The 26913-nt window shown below is 35.5% G+C and overlaps 1 protein-coding gene across 6 annotated transcripts in view; it reads left to right on the forward strand.

The window, feature by feature from the left end:
• LOC140155143 (calcium/calmodulin-dependent protein kinase kinase 1-like) overlaps window positions 1–26913 on the forward strand; it is a 122221-nt gene that overhangs the window by 38397 nt on the left and 56911 nt on the right. For all 6 annotated transcript variants that reach the window (XM_072177868.1, XM_072177867.1, XM_072177865.1 and 3 more), the window contains 4 exons: window positions 18663–18738; window positions 20079–20910; window positions 22216–22317; window positions 24141–24192. In XM_072177868.1, the coding sequence (XP_072033969.1) occupies window positions 18663–18738; window positions 20079–20910; window positions 22216–22317; window positions 24141–24192 (1062 nt within the window). The remainder of the gene's footprint in view (window positions 1–18662; window positions 18739–20078; window positions 20911–22215; window positions 22318–24140; window positions 24193–26913) is intronic.

The following is a 26913-nucleotide window of genomic DNA, read 5'->3' on the forward strand; positions in this document are numbered from 1 at the left end:
CTGATGCAAAAAGGGGGCCCTGAAAATTGTTGACCCTCCTAGGGGGGGGGGCCAGTCAATGCATTTTAAGGCGCGCAAGTGCGATCGCTCGCATAGAGCCCACCTTAAATCACCTTACCGAGTGCGATTTATAGCGCACCTTGTCACCTCAAGGAGTTTTGAATTTCCAAAGTTGCAGCGGTTCCCGAAAGTAATTTGCATAAAATAAATCTACGTCGTGGTCTTTACAAAGGTGACAACCCAAACAATATCTTTTCTACTCGCTGATTGGCCATTTTCGACAATTTAATATGTAAGTTAGCTGACCTTTCTTGTGAGGTCACGCTACCGAAATATGATAACGTGCTGTTCATGTCACAACAAAGACGTGACATGCCATTGACCACCATAGTAAATGTGGTAATGTTTATGCATTCAACTGAACTGTATAATTATTTAGAAGCTGAACAAGGCTGATTTAATATTTTGACATGACCTACACACGTGTGATCTGTCAGCGGTGAGTGTAGAGGTATGATAAAATTGTACCGAGGTTTGCCGATAGAAATATCTGTTTATACTACTCATCATGGCGGACAAAAAGAACAAATGGGTCCAGTACAAGACGTGGAAAACCTACAAGCTTAATGAATGGGATTCCCTATGCAATGCTGTGTGAGCTTCCGCTAGATTGTGTTGTCTGTAGCACATGTTTTTGTACATGTACCGTACTTGTATTCACATAGGATTTTTGAAGATGGGCAATAGTAGACGCACGCGGGGATAACCTGTCCTTGTGAGTATAACTGGGCGTCCAGTGCTACACTACATTGGTGAAAAGAGGGTAGGCCCTATATTTAAAGAATATTTGGACAACTTTTCCTAAATTTTTTTTCTCTTTTTTCCCCCCCATAGCTCTTGTTTCCCGGCAAGGAGCTTCCCATATTGCCCACTTTTTCCCGCTGTGTAAAAATAATGATGTAATGGGGTTTGAAAAAACCGAGGCAGACGGGATGGAGTAAGCCCACCTGTACATGTACATTGTAGTCCCACATTCAACACCAATGCTTCTTATCTGAATATCAAGTGCAATAGCCCACCTAAACTTCTTACCAAGTGCAAATGATAGCACACCTAAAATCCTTACCGAGTGCAATTAACAGCACACATGTAGCTCGCCTGACTATTTCCAGAAGTGCGATTTGTAGCACACCTGCTGTTTTTCAAAATTCATTGACTGGGGGGCCCTGAAAAAAATGACCACACATTTTCCTGGAAAAATTAAGTTAATATGCTTTTCTATGGGGTTGACCCATAATTTTCATGTCAAAAAGGGGGGCCCTGAAATTTTTGAGGTCTGTAAAGAGGGGGGCCTGAAAAATTTTTGTGATGAAATATTTTTGCATCAGGGCCCCCCTTACAAGTGTTTGTGAATGGTCCCTAATTGACATAAATAAGTGGATTCCTATTATATCACTGGTTCAGTTTAGTATAGTACCATTTGAAATATTAGCGCAATAGAGTAACTGACATTAGCTGGCCACTTTGGCAGCAATTCGCACTTACCCACACTATTCAAATGGTGCCACAGGAGAGAAAAGTTTGTGAAAGTTAAAAAAGCGAGTAAAAAAATTGGCAAAAAGCGAGTCACCCCTGCAGTAAGACCAGTAACCCCTAATTTTACAGGTTTATAGACAGACTCCTCTACTTTCCTTCAGGTTTTGTGTGAGCTTCATTTATAATAGTGGGAGCATAGATCTGCTGCAAATAGCAGTTTGTTTTTTAGGTTTTTATTGTGTCTTTGCCATTGGCTGTGTATTAGTTTTGATTGGAAGAAATCACTCATAGATATCAATTATATCAGAAATTCTATTGTACTTGGGTTTGACACAATTCATACATATATGCATCACAAACTGCAACAAGGGAAAAGTCAGGTCATAAAACTGGTGTTTGATATTTGTAACCATCCAAAATTCAAAAATTGAGGGGGATTTATTAGTGCATGATGCCAACCCACAGGCCTTAGCTGCACACTAAAAAACCACCACAAATTGTCGGTAGAGCTTGTTTTGAGATATGGCTCATTGAACCTCTCTAAAAACTATAGAAAACACAGGATTTCCCACTGATTTTACTACCTTGCAAACAAGCAGCAAGAACATCATGTTAAATTGCAACATTACAGCCCATTTGTAGTGTGTGACATTTTGAATGCTTACACAATTACATGAAGATGAAAATTTAATATGTTGTGTTTACTGTTTACAGTAAAAGAACAGCTTGAGTACATTTGTATGTGGAGTGTTCTTCAAGAGGCCATCTGTTATTGTCCCAGTTATTCTAAACTGGTTTGATCATGTTCATGGGTGTGGGCCTATTTGATTTCAACGTCATGAATTTAGGTTGACAGCAGAGAAGGATATCAAGTGTATAACTTTATGGTACCTCCTCACTCTCATGTGCATGTGTATAAAACGTAAAACATTAGAATGTTTAGGAATAGCTGAAAAGTGAATGATAAGTTAATAGAATTGTCATTAGGTAATTCCATAATATGAAAAATTGGCATAAAGGAAGAAAGCGGCAGTGTTGAAAATGTAAAACTCCATTCAATTTGTGTGTAGCTACAAATGTCAGTACAGACAAACTCGCCAAGCATTAACCACGATGTGACAATTTACTGTAGTAGGTTGCTTTTCAGTATCACTTGCAGGGTATGATACCAGGGTTGTTGATTTTTTGATTTTTAAAAAAAATCAAAAAATCTGATTTTTTAATTTAAATCGATTTTTTTCTTCCAAGAACTGCTATACCCCATGATAAAGTCAAAAGAGTACCAGTGGAATGCTAGTCACATGCACAATCCTACCAGGTATTTACAAAAAATCAAAACATGTTTTTACATGTGAAAATTTAAAAGAAAAAAATTTGGTAAAATCATGGGGAACAAACCTGTTGAATTCTGCACCTTGAATATGAATTTTTAGCAATAGATACATGTAAAGTGACATTATAGAGGTATTTTAATTGGAAAGATGTAGAAGCATTAAGAATGAAGTAAAATAGTCAATTTAAGCAAGAAACTAACTTCCATTTTAATATCAAAAATGGTAAGAAATGGGAAAAGTTGATTTAAATCAGTGATGTTTTTTTATTAAATCGAGTGATCACGGTTTAAATCAGCGTGATTTAAATCAAACAACCCTGTATGATACTGACTTAATTAGTTGTTTCTACGACCATTTACTGGTAAAAAGATGGATACAGGATTAATTCTGCTCAATAGAAACTGACCTTCCCTGCTATTTATTGTTGAATAATGGCGCGAGTTCACCACTGAAATTTTCCTTCATGAGGGAGGAAAGTATAGCTGCAAATTATTCTGGTGAATGCCAATAGAAACTCCATCCAATCTGACAGGGTGGATAAAAACACAATTGCGTTGCTAATGGGCTCAGTAGAATCACACTATATAAATTCAATGTTATTAACCTTATTTGCCTCTCATGTAGTCCTATCTGATTTGGCACAAGTTTTTAAAGAACAGAACATAATCTCTGTGTGGCAAAGAATAATAATTGTTGAGCACCTGAATTTTGAAAACGGTAATTCACAATGTGTCACATTTAGTGTGTTTCTTTTGGGATCCATTATCTGGAATATATCGGCTAAGAGATTGCTTTCACCCATAAGTGTAATGATCTGGCCACAGCAGCTTGTATTTTCTGAATAAAAGTCCACAATAGAAATTACCCATTAGCCACTGAATAATTTCATTTGAAAAATTTGGGATGCTCGATAGAAACATGCTATTATTAATTATTTTGTAAACTTCGATGACACCAGTCACTTTCAAAGAGGTATTAAAGTGATTTGATAAGACAGGTGCCCTGTTCAATTCTTAGCAAATCAGTGCTGTATTGATTACATTTTTATTTGCTTCATTGCATTTACACCCACAATCCTCCTCTGACAGTGAATGGAGTTTGTCCAGCGTGACATCTCAAGATGTCATCATATACTACACATACACATATATGTGACCGTACACGGGGAATGAGCCGTAAAATCCTCCCCCGGGTCAATTTTGTTTTATTTTGTGTTTAGAAAATACACATCATAAGCTTTAAAATGGTATATCATTTGACTTCAAACGATATCCAGAAGCGGGGTTATGGTTTGTTAAACTTTCTCCTTCAACAAAATGGTAGCTTCTCTCGTTTCTACAGGTGTCTCTTTTTCCACATTGCTGGCAATAAATTTCAAACAGTCTAAATTAGTGGTCATTTCAAATCATCCCCAAGTCAACGCGGTTTAAGAAAGTTCTCTCATTGTTAATTGTTGGTTAATATACATACCTATACAAAATACTTTGCCTGGTAACCCACCACTTGAACAGGATTTAGCCAAAACAAACAAAGACCAGCGCTATTAAAAATTCTATAGCCATTTAAGGTAGACGCTTATTATCCACTTCAACAATAGGATTATTGATTGGTGTTTGACTTTCAAAATGAGAAAGATGTCGCGCCAGCTTAAGTTACCGATGAATACGACCTTTATACACATTTTACACTGTAACTCAGAATACAATTTAGGGAATTTACAGCTCATTCGTGCTGTACGGTCACATATAATAATTGTTAGTTGAGCCTTCCTGTTTCTCAACCCTGGAATCATTGACCAACGAACTGTTTCACATCTAGTCATGACATCACATGTCACCTCATAAACTTGACTCTTGGACATGACCTACAAAGTCAATACAAACAGTGTGTTTGCAAGTTGAAGTTGATATTGCATAATTGTCCAGGCCTTTATCCAAAAGTCAATACAAACTGGGTGTTTGTCTGCAAGTTGATATTGTATTGTCCAGGCCTTTATCCAGATAATTTATGCAGATACGATGGCTAGACTAATTAAAAGCTGTGGAAAAATAATTGTTTGCTAAGGTTTCCCAGTCACTCAAAAAGAACGGTCAGTCGGTCACAAAATTATTTTATTTTATTGATTTATTTTGCATGATAAATAATTTGTTGCCTGTCCATCACTCTCTGGCACACCGTTAATGGCCCATCAACAGCGTTCGAAATTTTGGTTGTCCGGTTGCCCGGGACAACTAAAAAAGTCGCCGGACAACCAAAAATACTGATTCGGTTGTCCGCCGGACAACCATAAATCTAGCCAAAAGTCACATTTGTAGGCCTATGGACAACCAAAAACTTAGACAGACAACCAGAAATTGTAATCTAGTTGTACTTGGGACAACCATTTATTTTTCCCAAATTCGAACACTGCCCATCAATAATGATGTAATTTGTATTATTAGGAAGTTACTTTATATGGAAAATGTCGACTCAGCCAGTCGATCCATGAATAATGCATCAATCGATTTCAGTTTATGTAGTTAACAATTAAGCCTAAAAATACAATACATGTATTGTCATATATCTCAAAAATGCAGAATTACTATTTTAGCATTTTTGCATCAGGAATCTATAAAAAAGGTACACTTTTATGAATATAATCATAATGACTATGCTAAATGTTGAGAGAAAAGGGGTCACATTTGTGTTGCATTATATTGGGACACCTTGTACAAAAAATAAAATGTAGTACATTGCACCAGCACATTTTCATGTACACATCCTGCCCCAAATGTTTTGGATGCTTCCAATACCAATCAGCCTGGGAATACCAGCAACACCAGTGAATCATTATGTTAATTATCGTTAAGTCTTTGCCAGTCTATAGCTACTGGTATGTGTACATGTTCTATTTATTTTGGAATGATCTAGCCCGATTATATCACACTTATACAAGGAAAACAAACAAATATGGTTCAGTAGACTTTGGCCATCAAATACTTCTAACCGAAACCAAATCAAATTGTTTAATGTGCACACCAGAGCCGTCAAACTTGGTACATGTACATGCACATTCTCAATCCTTGTAGTACGTGTGGGGAGTCACATCAGGCTTCCCCTGAGTGGTAATTTTTTTTTAATTGTTAACTTATGCGGCACTGGGGCATTGAAGTGCATCAATACAACCAAGGTAGGTTTACATTTTAACCACTATGTATGAATTGGATCTATTATGGTTTGTGACAAACATAGAGATTGCTTCCAATATATCATTGCATTTCCAGCTGAGCTAATCATACCATTAGCACAGTATCAGGTTTTGAAGATAGGGAAGCGATGAGAAATGCAGCTTTCCCGCTTGCAGCATGTTCTATTTCTCTCTGGTATAGCTGGGGCTTTGAATTTCAATGGGACTTTCATAACTCTAAACCCTAGATGTGTTGACCTACTGACCAATAAAGCAAGAACATTGCAAGCTGCATAGGTGAATGAAGTGTAGTATGAATAGTGGGAACATGAGCTTGAACTTGAACAGAAAATATGTGAATTGCAACCAGGGACAGATTTAAGCGGTGGCCCGGTGGCCCGGGGCCAGTGGATTTTGAGTCGGGCCAGTAAACTTCCAACAATGCTGGCCCGGTGGGCCACTAGATTTTTGAGCCTGATATATAACACATTTGAGACAAAAAGATATAATCAGTGATGGCCATATTTACACAGTTTTTGCTCCATCTGTCATCTGTAATTTATATCTTTATTTATGATTTTTCGTATTGTTATTCTTGTGTTGCTAGCAAGTTTGAAATATATGGCTGCTTTTTACGTTGATGATAGTAGGCCTACATACTACTTCCAATCTCTTGCGTGCTCTATCTTATGATGATAGCGATACCGCAAAAAACACATATTTGAACCTTTGTGACCTTTTGGAACTAAAAAAGGCAGGACTACTGACTGAATTTGTGTTAGTGACTACACTCTCTACATAATTCAGTACATTCAGTACAAAACAAATTAAAATGTTAAGGTTTGCTTGACTTTAAAGGGTTCGGATAGCAAAGTTTCCACATATTTTTTGTGGGAGAGCACATCAGACATATCGAATAATTGCATTTTGAAAACGAGGATGTCCTTCTGATATCATAAAATGTTGATTTTTTTTTTTTAATTTGCAATATACACATTTCATGACAAATGATTAAAAATTCATATAGATTTTTCCCAAAAACACCAAAAAAAAGGTCTTTTTTTTTTTGCAGTAGAACATATTGAAAAAGCTGGGCCAGTAAATTTATTGCAGGGCCACTAGACTTGACATTTCACTGGCCCGGAGGGCCAGTAGAAAACTGAAACCTAAGTCTGTCCCTGATTGCAACCTACTGACCCAGAAAGCTAGAAGCTGAAGGACTTGGATGCTTTTGGCATATTATTTTGTTTGTTTACATGTTTGTTCTGATCAGGTTAATGCACTGCATAGAAATGTACAATATGTCAATATATGTTTTGTTTGAGGATTTTGCTATTTTAAAATACCAGTGCAGCAGAGTGAGTTGCAAATTAATAGTTCCAGTATTAGATTTAATTTCAAACTAGCTGGATGAACTAGCTGGATAATCTACACCAAGATAGTAGCATTATTTAATTTGTAGTGAACAGCATTTAATTTGTTGAGTACCAGTGTTCAGTCCATGCTGATACAAATTATTTATAAAGAATTATAAAAGTGTTGAAAATTATTTTAATCTTGCCAATACAAAAATACCCGGAATTTTCTGAAGAGACTAAAATCATTCACCCACTTCTAAACTAAGGCCTTATTCCATCCAGGAATAGGAAAAGTTATTCTTTTTTTTTAACTTGACTAGAAAAGTTGCATCCATTTCATTCTATTTTTGCACCCCTTCACATTTTTGGTGAATATTGCTTTTTTAATGTCAGAAGTTTTAAGTCATGTGTCCCTGTTTTCAAATAAAACAAAAGCAATATATAGGCCTACCCTGAAATGAAAATTATGATGGGTCAAACCCCATCCTGAAGAACTAGATTTTGTAGTCTTTTCACCCCAAATATACAAATAGATGATGATTCTTTCTGAACCTTTAATACCTGTGCATGACAGGAATATCATTGGAATTTTATCCAAGAATATGAAAATATGAGTCTGTATGTATAGTCTACTTATTGAATTTGAAATGAACCTTTGACACCTTTAACAGTCCCCTGAAGCCAACAGGATGACAACTATCATCTGATCATGTCAGAATGAGAGGACTAGTAAGCCCAGGCAACTCATTTTGACATGACCCAGTTGAGGTACAGTATGGTTTATGCATCACACTTCTGATTTATTTTTTTCTGAATAAACCAAGTTGGGAATAAATCTACAGGGTGTACCAGAAAGACATGTATTAGCAAAAACTTAATTTTTGGGTATTTTAAAATTAATCTGTGCAACAGACCATGTACCAATATTACCCATTATACTAGAGAAACTAGTAGACACACTCACAGAAACAAAAGTAGTACTTATCAAATTTTAAAAGTAGTATTCACCCACTTCACGACTCAATGTTGTGGCTTCACTGCTCATCCCCCCTTGGTTGCAATTACTTGATGTTGAAGCTTCACCACTCATCCCCCCCCCCCCTCAGTCATGAGTAGTCTTGACTTTGACTAATTACTAGTTTTGGAGTGGCTCATCAGGTCTTGGACTGTTATTTTTCTACAGTCCATGATCAGGATGACCAAGTTTTGAACCCTCTAAATTAACTGACATCCCTCTGTATTTGACATTGGAGTGTTTTATTTTCAGATTTTAACCATTTTTATTCAAACACCTTCGAGTAAAAGATGTTTTTGTGAAGCAGCCAATGCTTACCGGTATTTAGCGCAATTAAACTATAAAGATGAAGTGGAAGAGTGTGTATGCATATTAAATGACCATGTAACTTAGAAACAGGAAACCTGGACTATGTGGACAGGAACACTTGAGACTTAATTGGTCTGTTGACATAAACACAGCGATTTGTCCTACTTTATTGGTCCAATGGGTTACATGTATGCATTTTAAATTGTACACAATCTACAATTAAAGCCATACTATAACATTTGCTGAGGAGGACGCCCTCATTATTTTTCCAAATTCTGTTTTTTACACGATTATATTGTACTTTATTAAACCAACATACCCTGCAAAAATTAAGACCCTAGGTGCTAAGTTTTGTCAACATCTGAGATTTGAATAAAACGTGGGAACCGTTGTTTTATTATTACGATGGATATAATCGTAGAACGTATACGCAATGTTCATAACACAGTACGGGCATGCGGAATGGTGATCTACACAACAAAGGATCATACCATAACACGATCGTATTGGTGACATCGGCGCTGGTAGTAAATTCCAATTTTCCTTGCTTTGCCTTAGTTGTTCGGCTCACAATTAAAATGGGCTATATCTGACAGTAAAAGCAAGCATTTTATGGCAAAGAAATACTAAATTTATTTTGTATGAAAATGTTATAATTATGGCTTTAAGTTTTGTTCCCAATAATATGGGAAAAGTAATGTCCTCGTTTCACTACTTGCTGGAAGTAAGTCAAGATACATGTCAAATTATCAATTTGTTCTTTGATTGAGGTGTTAAAATTTAGGCAAAAAACATGTTTTATCCCTTCCTTGGGTGTATTAAAAGCCTCAAAACTGGTCATAGAAACATTGATACTATTAAATTAGGATCTATCTTCAAGTTCAATAAAATAATATGAATTTGTAACCGAGTCATAGTTTTCCAATCCTTCACCACACTCTTTTCATATCATTATGACCTATTTTCAAGCAATTTATCAATATCCAACAGTTGAAGAACCCTGTGAAATGAAGAGATTCGCTTTTTCAGTGTTAACATGCTATTCCCTCTCAAAATATGGGTCAAATTTTAGCACTATTTCTGCATCTCAGATTCTGTTAAGGCCAATTACAATTGATCCTTAGTTTCCTGTTTCCCTCGCGCGTCCAAAATCAAGAATGGAAAAATATTTAATTATTTTATTTTTATTTAGGTATTTTCATCTTTTAATTGACTTTGTAATTACTTTTATTTGCTAATATCTGTTTTTGATCATCTCAACTTTGATTATGAATATAAAACAAGAACATTGTAGGGTCCCTGCTAATATTAATGTAAAAAAATCAATTATAAAGGTAAAATAATTAAATCCGTAGTCTTAGTCAAATTGACCAAATGGACTGTTGATAATAGTCACGACCACATTTTCAAAATAAAGAAAATAATAGATAATTAATAATTAATAATTAAAAGTCGCCTCGTCCTTTATTTTCAAACTTGAAACAGGAAACTAAGAATTAATTGTGAAGGGCCTAATGACAGGAGCTTCAAAGTTCCAGGAGCATTGCCCCCAAACCCCCACCATCAGGGTCCATGCTGTGAGGCTCATACTTTAATTTAAAATACCCCCACCCCCCTCCATACACACAAACACACTTTTTTCTCAGCCGTTTTTTACAACAAATCTGCACTTTATAGTAGATACTGCACGTAGGCTTGTAATAAAACAATGTGTAACAAAGCAGCTGGACCAGCTTTACGTGGAAAATGCCAAACCATGCAGCATTGGCTCAGCTGTTGGGGAAAATAATAATTTATTTTTATTCCATAAATTACACCTATAATATTTTCACTTTTTGTTTAAATTGGACATCTTATTTTTGTATAAATATTGAAAATTTAACAACTTTGCCCAAATTCAAATCTGCCATGTCCTAAATTAATTATTACTCATTGATCAGAATATATCAGTGAAAATGTATTTGACCCAAAAAATATTGCTCCACAAACAAAGACATTATTTACATTTTGATCCAGGGTATGGTTGACTCAATTTAGGTCAAGTACAGGGGTCATTTGTAGCTGTGTTGACCAACTATTGTCAAGGCCAAGTGAGCAAAATCATAGTGTGCCAGCATGGTGTGCAGGTCAGTTGGTGTTGTTGGTGCAGGAACATTTTTATAGGAATTTTAGGAAATCTTAAATCTGGTAGGTAACTCATTAAATTCTTAATATTCAAACAGTGATATAGTGAGTGCTTTAATAAAATGAATGAGAGGGTGAGGGGTAAATTAAAAAGGTTTAATAAACAAATGTTTTGGTGTATTTTTCCATAAGGCTGAGCTGATGCAATACATTGTTTACTGTTGTAAAATTCATGGTGTGGGAGGGGCAGGGTTCTCCACTCCAGGGAATACGGAACAAATCAAGTGGGTGAATTTGGTAGTGTTTCATATGATATAGCCCATGCAACTTTTGTATTGATCGAAATAAATTCCAGTTGTTAATATTTTCATTCTGGTATTTTTATATTAGCTCTAATTTTAATTGGTATTCATACACAGAACTGCTACATGTATGTACAACCTATTAATTGTGGTATTTAGGCCCTTGATGGTTGGGCCTATAATTAACTATAAATTTAAGTATACAGTGCGCAAAATAGAATTAAGGTACCAGTTATATTCACCCCTGTATATGCTAAACAAAGACAGATATGTCATAATTAGAACCAGCAGCCAATAGCTGTATCTTTTAGCTTGGATTTAAGACCTCATTCTTCGAAATCGTTCAAGAAATAAATACATGATGATCCAAAAACCCAAGGGAGATGCAAATTCAAAAGTAATAGCATACTAGTAATAGTTTGCTCCATTGCATGCCCTATTGATTTGTACACAAAGTGTTCTCGAACAAGAGAACTAGTGCCATGCTTTCCATTGAATAGTTCATAAAAGTGCAACTTGTTTTGATTTTGTCCCTTCCTTACAAGTTCTTACATAGGTTTTACCATTTCTTTCATTCTCAACCAATTTCAATAGAGCTAAAGAGTACAGTACTTATTAATTCTTTTGCGCAATGTTTATAAATACTATGTTATAATTCTTCCATTTTTATTGCTAATTCTCAGGTTACACTGATACTACATAGCTACAAATGTACAGTAACTACTGAAATGGCAAACAGACCCCCAGATACATGTATGTTCTGCACATAATTATGCCTTGATAACCCAAATACTAGTATTGTGGCCATGGAGACCCTTTTAATGAAACATGCTGGTTCAAAAGTTTCACTGAATTGTTTTTAAGTTTAGTACCACTTATTTTTGTATCATTTGTATGTACACAATGCAAGCATTTTATTCAATCAATGGTTATATTAAAAGGGCATTTATTTCGTGATCCACAGCATCATCCCCCACTTTTTTTTTTTTTAAGTTGAGATATTTATATCACTGGAAACGTCTGGCTACATGAACATAATGTTTATGTACAAAAAAATTCTTGCAGATTAATTTGTTCAGCAAAAATATTGTGAAATTTGAATTACGTTCACATAGTCGCTATGACAGCAATTCAAGAGCTATTGACACAAAAAGAGTAGAAGAACATATAATTGGGATTCATGTTGCTATTTCAATTTGAAAAGTTGATGTACAGATTTATTTTCAGTTGATTGTCTTCCAAAGAAGGGGGTAGTTATTTCTTGTGAGTTGTTTAATTGCATAGCACCTACATGTACATGTAGTATACTTTCCAGGGCCCCTTCTAGCCTTTTAGGTTTCTTACCTTGCATAACTGCAGTTCCATACATTGAAAACCAACTACAGGAGCTCCTCTTCAACATTTGCACACTTTTTTATGCATTGGCCATGTCTCTGGCCTCTATCTGTCTAGTTGTCTTGGTAATTGTTTGACTCTCATCTCGTCTCAGTTTCCTTTTGTGCTCTGTCAAAGGACATTTCTGTCTAGAAACATGCTTTTGCACATGGCTTGTTGTAATGAGGCTGGATTGTCATGGAGTGTATAAATCAGTTGAGGGGAATTGAGGTTACCAATTATGGCGAGTGAAGCAAGATAAAAAAATTTGAGCAGTCGGGGATTAAGACCGTGGCCCCCACTTTTGAAAACCTTTGCAGTGCATGCCAGTCCCTCATTTCAAATATATAGTTTTGGTTTCTCTATTGTTCAGAAACCAAAAATCAAGGGATTAAAATGTGGAGATGAACTGGTATGCAATCATAACACTATTGTGCTGGGAGGACACAAGAGGGTATATATAATCAAAAGTATAATGGCCTATAACCATACGTATATAATAGCCTATTGTGCTAACATTTTCATTATCGATATTTAACAACGCGGTGGCACACTTCCATGACACCATAAAATAAGTTATGCATAGACATCGTTGGGATGGATATATACGATTCCTAGGCCTACATGTAGAAATCATGTGCATATATATTGAGGGGTGGGGGGGTGTTTTGTTTATTTGTCTGAAATATAAAGCGATGCATGATGATGTAGATGATTTGATTATGAATTAGATTATCCTCCGGAAAGTACCACCCATACCTCTTACCTATGTTCCCTCCGCCACCTATATATAACCTCCTCCTCCCCCTCCCCACACTCGATATCGACTCTTCCCTATTATTCCACTCCACTCTTGAGCTCCCCTCTCCCCCTCCTTCCCTTCCCACTTCCAATGCTCTCCCCCCTCTGTTTCTCTTTCTCCCTTACCCTTACCCCCCCCTCCCACACACACACACAAACTCTTTCCCTGGCTATCTCTTTTCTCTCTCTCTCCCTTCTCCAATAAATAAATTGAATAAAAGTCAGTTTAAACCAGCTTTCTATGATATTGATCTTCCGTCATGCGACATGCACATAAATAGAGATTTGTATAATAGTGTTTATACCACTGAAGTCATAATCTGTCAAGTGTCTATTGTCATGTCTGTGGAAATATTTCGATGGTCTATATATTTTCACAGTGAAATCAGCTTAGGCTAATTTCGTAGTCTCTTGTCAATGCTTTCAAACTAAATCAATGCTTTCAAATGTAGACTGCTTTGTTCGACTTCTCTGCTCGTGAATATTGCACTGCGAAATTTAAACATTTCTTTTGTATACTTAGATCAGGTAACTCGAAAATCCTGTAATTTTATTTGTCACACCACTTATAAGAAACTGAAACCAAAACCGAAACTACCTGCCACAAATGTTTAGTTTTAAACAAAAGGTAGAAACAATGAGTTCGATATCTTGTGATTCAAGTGGTTAGGCAAGACAATAGGAAACCACGTGACCAAAACCAAAACCAAAACTAAAACTATATATTTGAAATGAGGCACTGTGTAATGGCAGAATAATGACCTACTTATTGATCAAGAATCAAGATCAGTAAGATAAATGTTCATATCCCTTTGCTTTGTTGATCCCAATCAAAACTGAGCCCTAACATGTAGTTTCAGTCTTTACACCTAAGCCTATCCCATTGTTATCAGTTAGTCTACTTATGCTGCAATTGTGCCAAAGTACATTGTAACAGGGCTGTAGCAAGCGGGCGGCCAGAGAAGCTATGACCATGCCACTTTTTGAGAAATTTGTTATGTTTTTATCTTTATTTCAATTTGGGCATATATTTGTATTTTGGCCGCTCCACATTTTACAACCTTGCTACAACCCTGAGTAAATAGTAATTTGGCTGGCTGGGACAATCAAGTTTAAGTGGTCTATGGTTTGTTCCTAAATGTCACATTGAATACTTGAAAGTAGTACAGCTACAGGTCTTGGTTATAGTGTACTTTCACTAATCACCATGAACTAAACACAAGTAGGTTGCCTCAGTATTTACAGTAAGAAGGCAAAAGGAAGACTAAGGAAAAAGACAATGGAAACAGATCAAACTTGTACTAATTTAAATTTGCAAAGACATAAACATACATGTATATGTGTCTAAAGAGATGATATGTCAAAACTATGTGAACCTTTGTCTTTTTAATCGTCTTTTTCTACTACGTGTACTAGAGCTCACATTTTATTACATAAATAGGCTCCTTTTGTTTTCAAGTTCAGCTCTTTTATGAATGCTTATCTATTCATGTTTTATTATTGTTCTCTGCTATAATACTCAAAATTTGTATGGTCACATAACCTATAAAGAAGTTAATCTCTACAAGTCAAGTAGTTTTAAGATTTAGTAAGAAAGTGTATATTTTACAAGTCAAATAGTTTTAAGATGTATTGTAGTAAGTAAGTGATGTTGCAGAGATTATATATTTTTAAAGTGTATTTATCTGTGTTGCTTGGTAACAAACAACATAAATGTTAGCAAAGTTTGGGTTTATAGACCTAGCCCTTAAGCTTCCAACTGTACAACCTCAGCTCCATCCATGCACTATCATCATTTAAATAAGTCATCAGTGTGTAATTGCAAATATTCCATCATATTTTGCATTACATATTTATTATTCAAGTTCATCTTCTACAATACATCTAGTTGTCATTCTATGTATTATTTTGTGTTGTGGGATTGGATTATTTCGCTAAATAAAAGCACCTTAATCCAGAAGTGTATGAAAATATGCCCTTACATTTTCACCCTCGCTACATGAATTTCAGTTTTCAGGTATCTTCAAAAGAATAGGATAATGCTATTGTAGGTAATTATTTTAAAATAAGATGCTCAGTTTATTAGAATAATCACTATAGGCGTGTTTCTATTGGGACCATTTACCGGTAAAAAGACATTAAAGGGATTATTTCTGCTCAATAGAAACTGACCTTCCCCGCTATTTACCGGTAAATAGGGGTGAGAGTTTACCGATAACGTTTTCCTTCTTGAAGGAAAATAGCGGGGACGCTTACCGGCGAAATCCAATAGAAACTCACTCCGTTCCGATTGAATGCGCATACAGGGAAGAAAGCGGGAGTTGAGTCGCGAATTTGACCTCTGCATCATGAGCTAGCTTATACCATTCCGTGCGCAAAAATTCTTAGGCCTAATCACATACAAATATTTGACTCACTTGCTATAAATAAAGTAAATGGAAGAAATATTCATAATGCATTATCCCTGCATTATACATATTATGCTAAATATTTAACATGAGTTATGATTTATGACCCTAGTAAAAGCCATGAAATAAAACAACAACAACAACAACATCAGCGGATGAATCCAGCTGTGCATGCGAAAAAAAAAAAATCAACTCGGATCCGCGGCGGTGTGTGCTTCAGAAAATTAGAAAGATTTCATGAATTTAATATTATGTTGTCGATGTTAAATTACTATTCGCTAAAAAGAATTAACTGAAATTAAACTGTGAAAGATGAAATTCCAAGACCTATTTTTTTTGCGGCGCAACAATACTGAGTACTCACGTCGATATCACGGAGGGGGATTTCCCAATGGCGTAATTTGATGTACGAGAACGAATGAAAACGCTAATAAAAAACATTATTCTTCAGTCTTCTTTTCTCATGTTCATGATGTTTGCTACCTCATTTTTAGCCAAACAATTAAGAAAATACTACAATATTAAAATCCACAATGCTTTGCGATTGCCCGGGGATTGACCCCAGTGCACGACCTTTCGCCGGCAAACTTTAAAGGTGTGTCAATTGACGCTGTTCATCGAAAGTGTTTACCGGTAAACAACGTGCAATGGAAACTGACCGTTATCCGCCTTTCACCGCTATTTGACGGCGAACAGTTTTACCGGTAAAATGCAGGGGACTCAATAGAAACACGCTAAATGGTTATGCAGGCATGAGAGATATGGCAGCAATTAATGTGTTGAAAAAGCAACAATTGGCATTCCCAGAGGGGGAAAATGAAGAATTTATCAGTTGATTCACATTCTACAAGTATAATAATGTGCATAACAAGCAATTTAAGTTTGATATTTTCAGCATGCTAATTCTATTGAAACAATCATGGAATTTCAATTGGATTGTAATGAAATTGAAAAAGATGAACTGCTTGCAGCTGTTAGTTGTCACAATCACTAAATTTGACTGAATCTTGTGCATTATTACATACATGTGCATGCATGTACTTGCATCAATTTACATTTATTTTAAACTAATAAAGAGGATGTGTACATACAGTAAGCCAAAACATTAAGGGATCTAAAATGAGTGTTTATTGCGTTTCGACAGTATTTTTTGTGGCACATGAGAGCACCTCAGACCTATCGAATTATATTCTGAATACTGAAGCATGTCTTTCTGATATCAAATAATTTTCATTTTTGAAAATCACAATATAATACAAATTTTATGACAAATTATAAAAATTTGATATTTTTCAATTTTGATATATAACAGTCCTAAAGTAAATTATATAAATCTAATGATATATTCTTAAAGTGTATGTAGCAGGAGGAAAAGCCGACGGTCAATTGAAAATTTTGACCTTTCATATTGAAGATATGGATTTTTTTCCCATAAAGACCTAATTTTTTTTTTTGGTGTTTTGGGAAAAAAAATCCATATCTTCAATACGAAAGGTCAAAATTTTCAATTGATCATCGGCTTTTCAACCCACCTACATACACTTTAAGTATAAATCATCAGATTTATAAAGTTTACTTCAAGTACTGTTAAATATCAAAAATATCAATTTTAATGATTTGCCATAAAATGTGTATTAAATTGCAAATTTCAAAAATTATTTGATATCAGAATGACATTCTTCGTATTCAGAATGCAATTCGATATGTCTGATGTGCTCTAATGTCCCAAAATAAATACTGTCCAAACGTTCATACCCCAGCCCTTAAGGTACCAGTTATGTTCACCCCTTGCTTATCCTAAACAAAGACAGATATGTCATAATTGGAACCAGCAGCCAATAGCTACATCTTTTAGCTCGAATTTAAGACCTCATTTGTTGAAATTGTTCAAGAAAATATATGACAATCCAAAAACCCAAGGAATATGCCAATTTAAAAGTTGCAGTTTTCTCCATTGCGTGCCTTATCGATTTGCACACAATTATGCGTTCACGAACAAGAGAACAAGCGCCGTGCTTCCATTGATTAACACGTTAAAACTGGCGTCGTGCTTTCATTGATTATAACACAAAAGTGTTTGATTTCGTTTCTTTATTAGGTGTTACATTTGTAGACCACCGTTTCTTTAATTCTCAACTAATTTCAACAAATGAGGTCTGAAATCAGAGCTCAAGAGTACAGGTATTAGCTGCTTGTTTTAATTTTGACACATTTTCCTTTATTTAGGATATACAGGGGTGAACACAACTGGTACCTAATTTTTTGGCTTACTGTATGTTAGTAAATTGTTTTATCATTTGACTGAATTACGTATTGGGGTTTTTTCAGGAAAATTACATTTTGTGCATTATTACATGTATACAATGCATAATACTTGCATCAATTTACATTCACATTGAACAAATAAAGAAGATGTGCAAAATATGTCAGTAATAATTATTGTTTTATACATAACATTGTACAACATTATGTAATTTGGAATCAAGCAAAATGAGTCAGATGTCAGAAAATGGATTTTGAGGTATAGCCAAAACAAGCATGCCAATAATCTCAGTTTCTGTTGTTTTAAGAGATTGTAATTTCTCACAAACAACTGGTTCTGTTTTAATGTAGTTTTTAAGCAGAATGTGGTGAATAGAATAAATGTATGTGAATTGAAGGTGTAGAAACATCAAATTGAATACAGATGGCACCTGACTCATTTCTTTTGCATGATTGCACCCCCTTACTGACTACTACTAGATAATATATTTAACAGATGTACTAAGGTTACAAATGCATACTAATCATAGCTGCTCTACTGATTTCTAAATTAGCAACTTGCATTTTGAATTTGAACCTGCTGGATCCTTGCCAATTAATTATCTTTTATATTCGCATACTTTTGGTGTTAAATTCTGACACTATTTTCCTGTTATTTTATTTTTCTCTTTAGGCAATAGCAGCACTATTTGTGAGAAATTAAGGAGAACCGAATCTACCAAGGAGAAAGAGAAAGACGAAAATCACAGGTAAGATGACGATGACAGAAAAATTGCTTGTTCTACGGGCCGACTGACCAAGATTTTGCATTTTGTGTTTAGCTGTATGAAATTGAAATTAAAACAGAGCAAGGCAAAGTGAATTGATTTGGATAGAAATTTGTTTTAAAAAATTCAGCAGTTTTTCAAAACATGTTTGCAAAGAATTGTCATATTTGGTGCAAATTTTTCAAGTTTTCACATTTTATTTTTTTGGCGCCTGAAGATGAAATGTTTTCATCATGTTTTATCAACATGGTTGGCTGTAGAAAAGTAGGTTGTAGGATAAACATAGATGCCTACATACTGAGAAAGTGTGTCAAATATTTGCTTGTAAGATGGAGCTTATATATTCAGAGTGAAAAAGGCTTGAAATACTTTCGCATGTCACATGCTGCATATAAATAATACAATTCATGTTGCAGGAATTTTGGACTGTTAGTGTTAGATGCGTCTACTTGACATTTAGGCCGGGCATTTAGGACTGTCAACATGATATGTCAAAACTTCCCTTGAATATTAGTCAATACACAAAACTGAATTTAATTCTCAAATTTTGAAGATAATTCAAAGTTTTTACATCGGTTTATTTTGATCCCTTACAATACAATGATTGTTTTTGCCTTTAATTTTTATATAGTATACTGCAAGGTGCTTCGACAGCAGTTTTGCGACTGCTCTTCTTGATTATCACGTAAAAAGAACTAGGTCATGTGATGCTTCGCAGCTTGATCGGCAAATGAGGTGCCAATGTGATGATAATGTGATTCAATTAGCCAATCAGAACTCCACTACCGTGTTTATGCTGTAAAAAGCGCCGAATTGGCAGACTGCTTTTAAGAACCGTGCCTAAAACTAGCATTTTGTATGCATCATCTATAGGAAGAGCTTTTTTGCAAAACCCCTTACATCCACTTGCCCAATTTTGAGAACACATCAAAAACAAAAAATCATCAAAACAATCACTTATATAAGGGGGTTTTCAACAAAAGCAGTTTTGGCAGGATGCTTATCCTACCCAAGCATTCCGCCAAAAACTGCTTTTGTTGAAAACCCTCATATATCAGTGATTTTTTTTATGATATTTTGATGTGTTCTCAAAATTGGGCAAGCTCTTCATATGTTATTTGTTACCTAATAAGAAATAAGAAGTATAATTGAGAGAGAGATCGAGAGAGAAAGAGAGAGAAATTTTGGAAGAAAGGACAAAGGAGAGCGGTTTGATTCAAAGGTAAACTCTCAGTTCTTGAAACAATGACCTGTATACCAACAAAGGTATTATTAAAACTGTTAATAAAAAGTATTCTACTTTTATTTTTTGTAATGCTCAGAACAAAAGAGCCACCAGTACCTTGTGAAAAAACCAATGTGGAAGTCAAGAATACAAGTGATCATCTGAATAACCCTGACACTGGACAACAGAATAATAAGTTGTTAGTTAGTGGTCATTCAAATTCAACATCAAGTGGTAGCCACACTGGAGGTGGTGTAGCACCTGTAGATATTGAGAGGAAGTCTTCAGAATTGACGGTTGATTCTGGTATACAAAGCTGCACCACCATGGATGGCAACCGACCTGGATCCACATCCAGGATAATCATAGTAACTGGATCAGATGATGAGGAGAATGAAGCTTTTTCAGAGGAAAATTTTGCTCATTTGCTAGCGGAGGAGAATGGCCGCAGGAGGGCGCGCTCGTTTAATGAGCACTCGTACAATGAGCAAATATCTGATTATACGAACGAATTCAATCAAGGATTCTCATCACGAGAACCCATGGATGAGATGGACAGCATTCCAATTCCTCCTATTGTGTTATCACATAGACGTGCCTCAGGGGAGCTTACACCTATTGAAGCTTCCCACTTTACTAACTTTAGTAATCGGAATAACCAAACTGTACGACTAGGACCTCCCCAGCTCAACAGACCGCAGTCGAGAAGCTTTGGGGAGGAGTCCTCAACAAATAAGAGGAACACTTCATTACATTTGTTAGTGCCTGGCCAATCTGCCCCACAAGACGTGCCTCAACAACGAAGGATATATCCTCATTTACCCTATTCGCCATGTTCATCACCGACCATATCACCGTGTAGTTCTCCTAGGTTACGTAGACCACCCACTAGAGAGTCATCCAAAATAGATATTAGCAAGGATGGTTTGGTGAGTACTCTATGTTGAAAAAATATACACACACATACACCTTACTGGTAAAGACTTGTCTGACATTTTCCAACTGAGGATCCCAGTAGACCAATCTAAACGAGGACTATTTACACCTGATACTCTGTGCCATACTGTGGACCCACTTGGTTTACAATCACCCTAGACCAGACATATATTGTGAAAATGAGGTCATCCATAGTTGATGTTTTATCAGAGTGTATCCAGGTGTGTGTCTTTGTTTGATGGTGTTTACAAATCAATCAACTATCATCAATCAGCTATCATCAATCAACTATCATCAATCAACTATTATCAATCAACAAGTATTTGCATAGCCCCAATTTCTATGAAAAACATATTCACAGGCAGTTACATGTAACATTAATGAAAAACATACAAATTATGATAAACGCTGAAAGGTAAATATAAGTATACTTGCACAAATATAAACAATTATGGATGACAGTGTGATGATTTTAACGCTTACACATCACACATACTATATAGAAATCATATGCACAGTGAGTCTTATAGGAGTTTTTCAAAAGTATTCTGCGAGTGAGCTGGAGAGTTTAGGTTAAAAGACGGAAAAAGCCTGATCCTTGAAAGAACCATTAAGATTTTGGCAATGTCAGAAGAAGCTCATTGGTGTTACTTAGTATAATACCCGTGTATACAGGCACTCACATACATGTAACCACCCCTACACTAGGTTATGCAAGAATATTATATTCAGTTCCATTTTTGTCAAAAATAAAAATGCTTTATTATCTGCCAAGTGCTTTCTATGAGATGTATTAAAAGCATCCATTTTGTATACAACATTGATGCATGAAATGCAAATTCCCATAAATATACCAGTAGATCATCAATTAGAATGATGGAAACAACCAATATAATCACAATGTTTTAACATAATAGGTTTGATCAAGTAGTTACTCAAAATATATGATATGAAATTTCAATTTACTTCATGCTTAATCAGCTTGTGGTTTTAATGTAAAGTATATCTTTTAAAATATAAACAAATTTCAAAATTTATGATTCTGACATAAAAGCCAATATAAATTTACCAACAATTTTTGCGACAATTTAATTTAAATATGAATTGACATCAACTCGCCCAAAGTTATGTTGTTACACACTATTTCTGATTACATGCAGACACAGGTTGCCAAAAAATCATTATGACCTGAAAATTGGCATTCATTTTGGTACAACTTCATAAGAGTAAATTGGTCATTCTCATCAGTAAGACCAAATAATTTCACCATTAATTTTAAACATTTGATGTTGTTACAGGATTTTGTACAGTTAAACCAGTATCATCTCAAAGATGAGATTGGAAAAGGCTCCTATGGAGTAGTCAAGCTTGCCTATAACGAGGAAGATGATGTACATTATGTAAGTAGAAGCCTCACTCAGGAAAACGGCGGAAGACATTGATGATGATATGTTTCCTCATGTACTTCCTATCCTCATTTCCATTTAATCAATGTTGAACAGATTGAGGATGCAGTGTTAAAAGTGCTTCCATCAGCATTCAGTTAGGGCTGTGGGCTGTTCCATTGAAATCCATACTCCCCCTGTGGAAGATTTAGCTTACACAGAAGGAGTATGGGTTTCAAATAGAATAGACAATTGGGTAACTTCCTTTTGGAATACTCACTCCCATTGTGGATGATGATAGGTAAAGGCATGTACAGAGGAAGTATGGGTTTTAAATAGAATAGACAAGTGGGTAACTTCCATTTGAAATACTCAATTCTGTTATGGAAGATGATATGTAAAGGCATATACAGGGGGAGTATGGGTTTTAAATAGAATAGACAATTGGGTAATTTCCATTTGAAATACTCACTCCCATTGTGGATGATGATAAGTAAATGCATATACAGAGTAAGTATGGGTTTCAAAATAATTACCCCAAGCCAATTCCATTTGAAAAACATACTCCCTCTGTGAAGGATGTTTCTTAAATCTTCCACAGGGCTATGACAGGTTTCAAATGGAAGAACCCAATACTGAGAGCGTGTTTATGTATTTTGTGTGTCAACATTTTCTTCCCTGATTGTAGGTGTGATGCGACTGTGCGCTATCATGCATTGATATTGTTTAGTGTAACGTGCCTGGCGGGCAACAGGTGTTGTTTATAGTCTTGCAACAATGCATGATTTTTATTAATTTGTTTTGAACATAAACATTGGTGCAATATGGTATTTCTTTATGATATTTTGTTGTCTAATTTTAAGTCTTACTATGAGGAGGAGAAAAAAATGTAAAACAATATATTAAAAGTCCAACCTCACTTAATTTAATAAATGAACCTCCTTATACAGACCTCTCTACTATCCAGACGAATAATCTTCAAAGGAAAACTCTTTATTCAATAACTTGACGACTTATTTATATGCTTAAAATCGTTGAAAGGGCTTGTGTTCAATGATGTTTTATACACAAATAACATCTTTTCAGAATTGTTGTGCTATTATGATATCGCAAATTCAACACTTTGGACATTTAAGGGAAAAATTTTCATAATTTACTTATCTGGATTTTTCACTTACATGTATCCAGCCAATGTATGGTCCCATCCCATCATGGCCAGATACATGTATTCGAGAGGAAAAACATAATATTGATTTAAAATTTATGCCATGAATTTAATGCAATGTAAATTTTAATGCAATGTAAATTTGAAATAGTAACATGTAGGCTGCAATTTTATCCAGTACCCAGTTGGTTGTATAAAGTGTGCAGGTAGAGGTTTGATGTGATTACAGCAATAATAACCCTGCAATTGTACTTGTATGAATTTGTGGTATTTCAAAGCAACCCTGATAAATCCTTGTGAAACAAAGTCAGCCCGATCAAAAAGTGTTACCCTAGACCATCGTGCAGTAATGTGTTATAAAATTTTTTAGCAAAGCACAAGACCATTACAGCATTTATGCTGGGTAAGAGTCGTTATTGATTTCACTTATTAGTTGGTTATTGATCTAATTTGTATTAGTAACATACATGCAGTTGAAATTTATTACAAGTTTTCATTAGTGTAATTGCAGCACATTCATCAGCTTACACTGATTCCAGTCATCCTTTCTTTCATATTGTCCAAAAGCAAATTAGTGAGAGTGCTACAAATTGTTCATACTTTGCAAACTTATGTATTGTTAGTGAATACATTGTACATGTTTTAATATTTACATTTTTTGTTTGCTCTGTAGGCAATGAAAATCTTATCGAAAAAGAAGCTGATAAGAAGAGGCGGATTCGCAAGTAAGTCATGAAGGAAAAAGCATTATTATAACAAAGTGTCTATCATCAAAGTCATATTCATTCCATCCTTTATTTCATATCTGTACATGTATGTGGCATGAGATTCTTTAAGTTAAAAGTCTGTGATCAAATTTTTATCAAGTCCAAAAAAATTCAGAATTTTTTCATTATTAATACAAATATTGCGAGTCCCTGAACCTGGAGCAGGCCAACACCCGCTATAGCGTTCGGTCGCACACGCTCTCCCTCGCAAAATCCTCCCTTAGCATGTTGCCACTTCATGATCACTAAAATTTCTCAGTTGGCGCCTCAAATAAACTAGTTGAGAAGGCCTGACCTAGAGCCAAGCACTACAATCATTTGTGGTTGATTTTTTTTAAATGGGGGGAAAATTACCAAAAAATTACATGAGGCGCTGCACTCCGGTCGTTATAGCTTGCAATTGTCTGCTTTATTTTCAGAATTTTTTTTGGCAAGTTACTGGCATCTCTGCTTTATACTTCCAAAAGCAATTTCTTTTTTATAGCTGAAATATTTCGTACATGTACATTGCAAACAGCAACATCGTTGTGATAGAAAATATTTATATTGTTCCATTACTCGTATTGTTTAGCATCAGATAATAGAGATGTGAAATATTGAATGTATTGAAATACAGATTTGATTCACACTTTTGAAGATGTTTCGAGTCTGGGTACAATGAACTCAAGGAGTATTATAATACAGTAGCAGTGTGTGTGCTGAAGTATAAGTGTTATTAATTAATTGTTTCATCCATTGTTTTCAATTTTATCATCTTATTGCTCTATCTTGAACCTCACAAGGAAAGAAACGGCATAATTATGACGCATATATCGCGTCATATTTTGGGCTATTCCAGTTGAAATCCATACAACCCCCTTGTGGGAGACTTGACCTTAATATCCCAGACAGGAGGGGTGTAGATTTCATATGGAGTCACCCATACAGGTAATCCCATTTGAAATTCACACTCCCTGTGTGGAAGATGTCTTCCGTAGGGGGTGTATGTATGTATTTCAACTGGAATAGCCCATTTCGACAAGCTGTGCATTGCCTTGCATACACTATAGACCACAATGGCCTCATCCCAATGGCATAGTTCAATAACCTCAATCAAACAATCATAGTGCAAAATTTGACCTCAAGTTTGAGAGTATGAGTTTTTGTACCCACATTTTCAAAGGTCATTCAATGAATGTGCAAATGTATTGGGGTTAAAGAACAGTGCCTTGATAGATGAGCATGTTGTAGATCCTAGTGATAGTCAGTTACTCCTGTCTGAGTTCATGATGGCAAACCATGCTATCTAATTGAAGTATGCAATAATAATAGACTTGGCATTTACTCTACAGTGGTTTATATCTGTGATTGTAAATCCTGTGGACGCCAGGGGCAACACATTGAATTTGTGACAATGGACGTACGCGCAAGTGTAGGAAATAATGTTACTTACAAAATTCATCCGATTGTTAATTCTTAGCATGTAACTGTTATAATACATGCTTATACATGTAACATTAATTATTGTTCAACATATAATACAATGAGCTTTATACTGAAAATGTGAAAGGCCTGTAGCATGCCCTGAATTTTTAGCAAATTTTGCAACAAGATAATGAAAAATGGGTGCATATTGTAGACAATTGAAAAAAGCATTTTGTTCTCTAAACCAATTTTCTGCAAAATTGCAACCCATCCTTACACTTGAGAGCCTCAGCGGCATATATCCCTATCCAGCTTTCCACTTAAAACACCCCCTCCCCCTTAGGGCCTGCAGCTTCTGTTAATTTGCCTTTGTACCTACAAAATACTGTGAGCTTGCACATTAATGATTGGATTTATCTTCTTTAAATTTGATACTTTTTACTTACTGGTCACGGGTGTTCAGAATCTTAATTGCGCACACCTAGCGTGATAAATCGAGCTCATGCATCAATAAGTGTGAAAATGAAGATAAAATTAATATCGATGTCCTTCAGTTACCTGCTGCCTATTTTTGTCGTGAGTAGGTGGGCAGGAAGAATCAATACTATCGTGTTGGTAGACAAAGGACATTTTACACGAGCATTGCCTTAAGGTGGCTCGATGTTGTGTGTATAATATTGATAATACAAGCCCATCTAGCTTGCTGCTACTTGTGTAGTTTGACTTAAGATGTTTTATCTCAACTGTCAAATTGGTGCTTAAATGTCAGGTATAGATAGTTGAAACTCCAGCTACACGCTCTCTCTCTCTCTCCCATTTGGCCCTCATTCATTTAATCTTTACTTATCTTCTTGTGCCTTTGGGTTAGATTAGAAATATGAAAGGGTTCAAGATGAAGCTCTCTAGTTCAATCCCTGCTAGGGAGAGGAGATATTATACAATGACTGCATTTGAATGGCAGCAATGTGCTGTGAATTTCTGTCCTGTTCCCAGACAACCCATGTACTATTAGTTATTAGGTGAAGTGGAGGTATGGTACGGGAAAATGTTGTGCGGGAAGTGTCAGATACGAAAATAAACTGGTTAATGGTGTACATTGATGTTTCCTTTTAGTGGTATGATAAAGAAGGTTCCTAGTTTAAAGGGAGAGGAGATATTATACAACTGCATTTGATTGGCAGCAATTTGCAGATAATTTGTCCTATTCTCAGATGACACGCGTACAGAACGTTTCTAGTTCAATCCCTGCTAGAGAGAGAAGATATTACACAGTGA

Source organism: Amphiura filiformis, chromosome 6 (assembly GCF_039555335.1).
Source record: "Amphiura filiformis chromosome 6, Afil_fr2py, whole genome shotgun sequence".
Taxonomy (NCBI): domain Eukaryota; kingdom Metazoa; phylum Echinodermata; class Ophiuroidea; order Amphilepidida; family Amphiuridae; genus Amphiura; species Amphiura filiformis.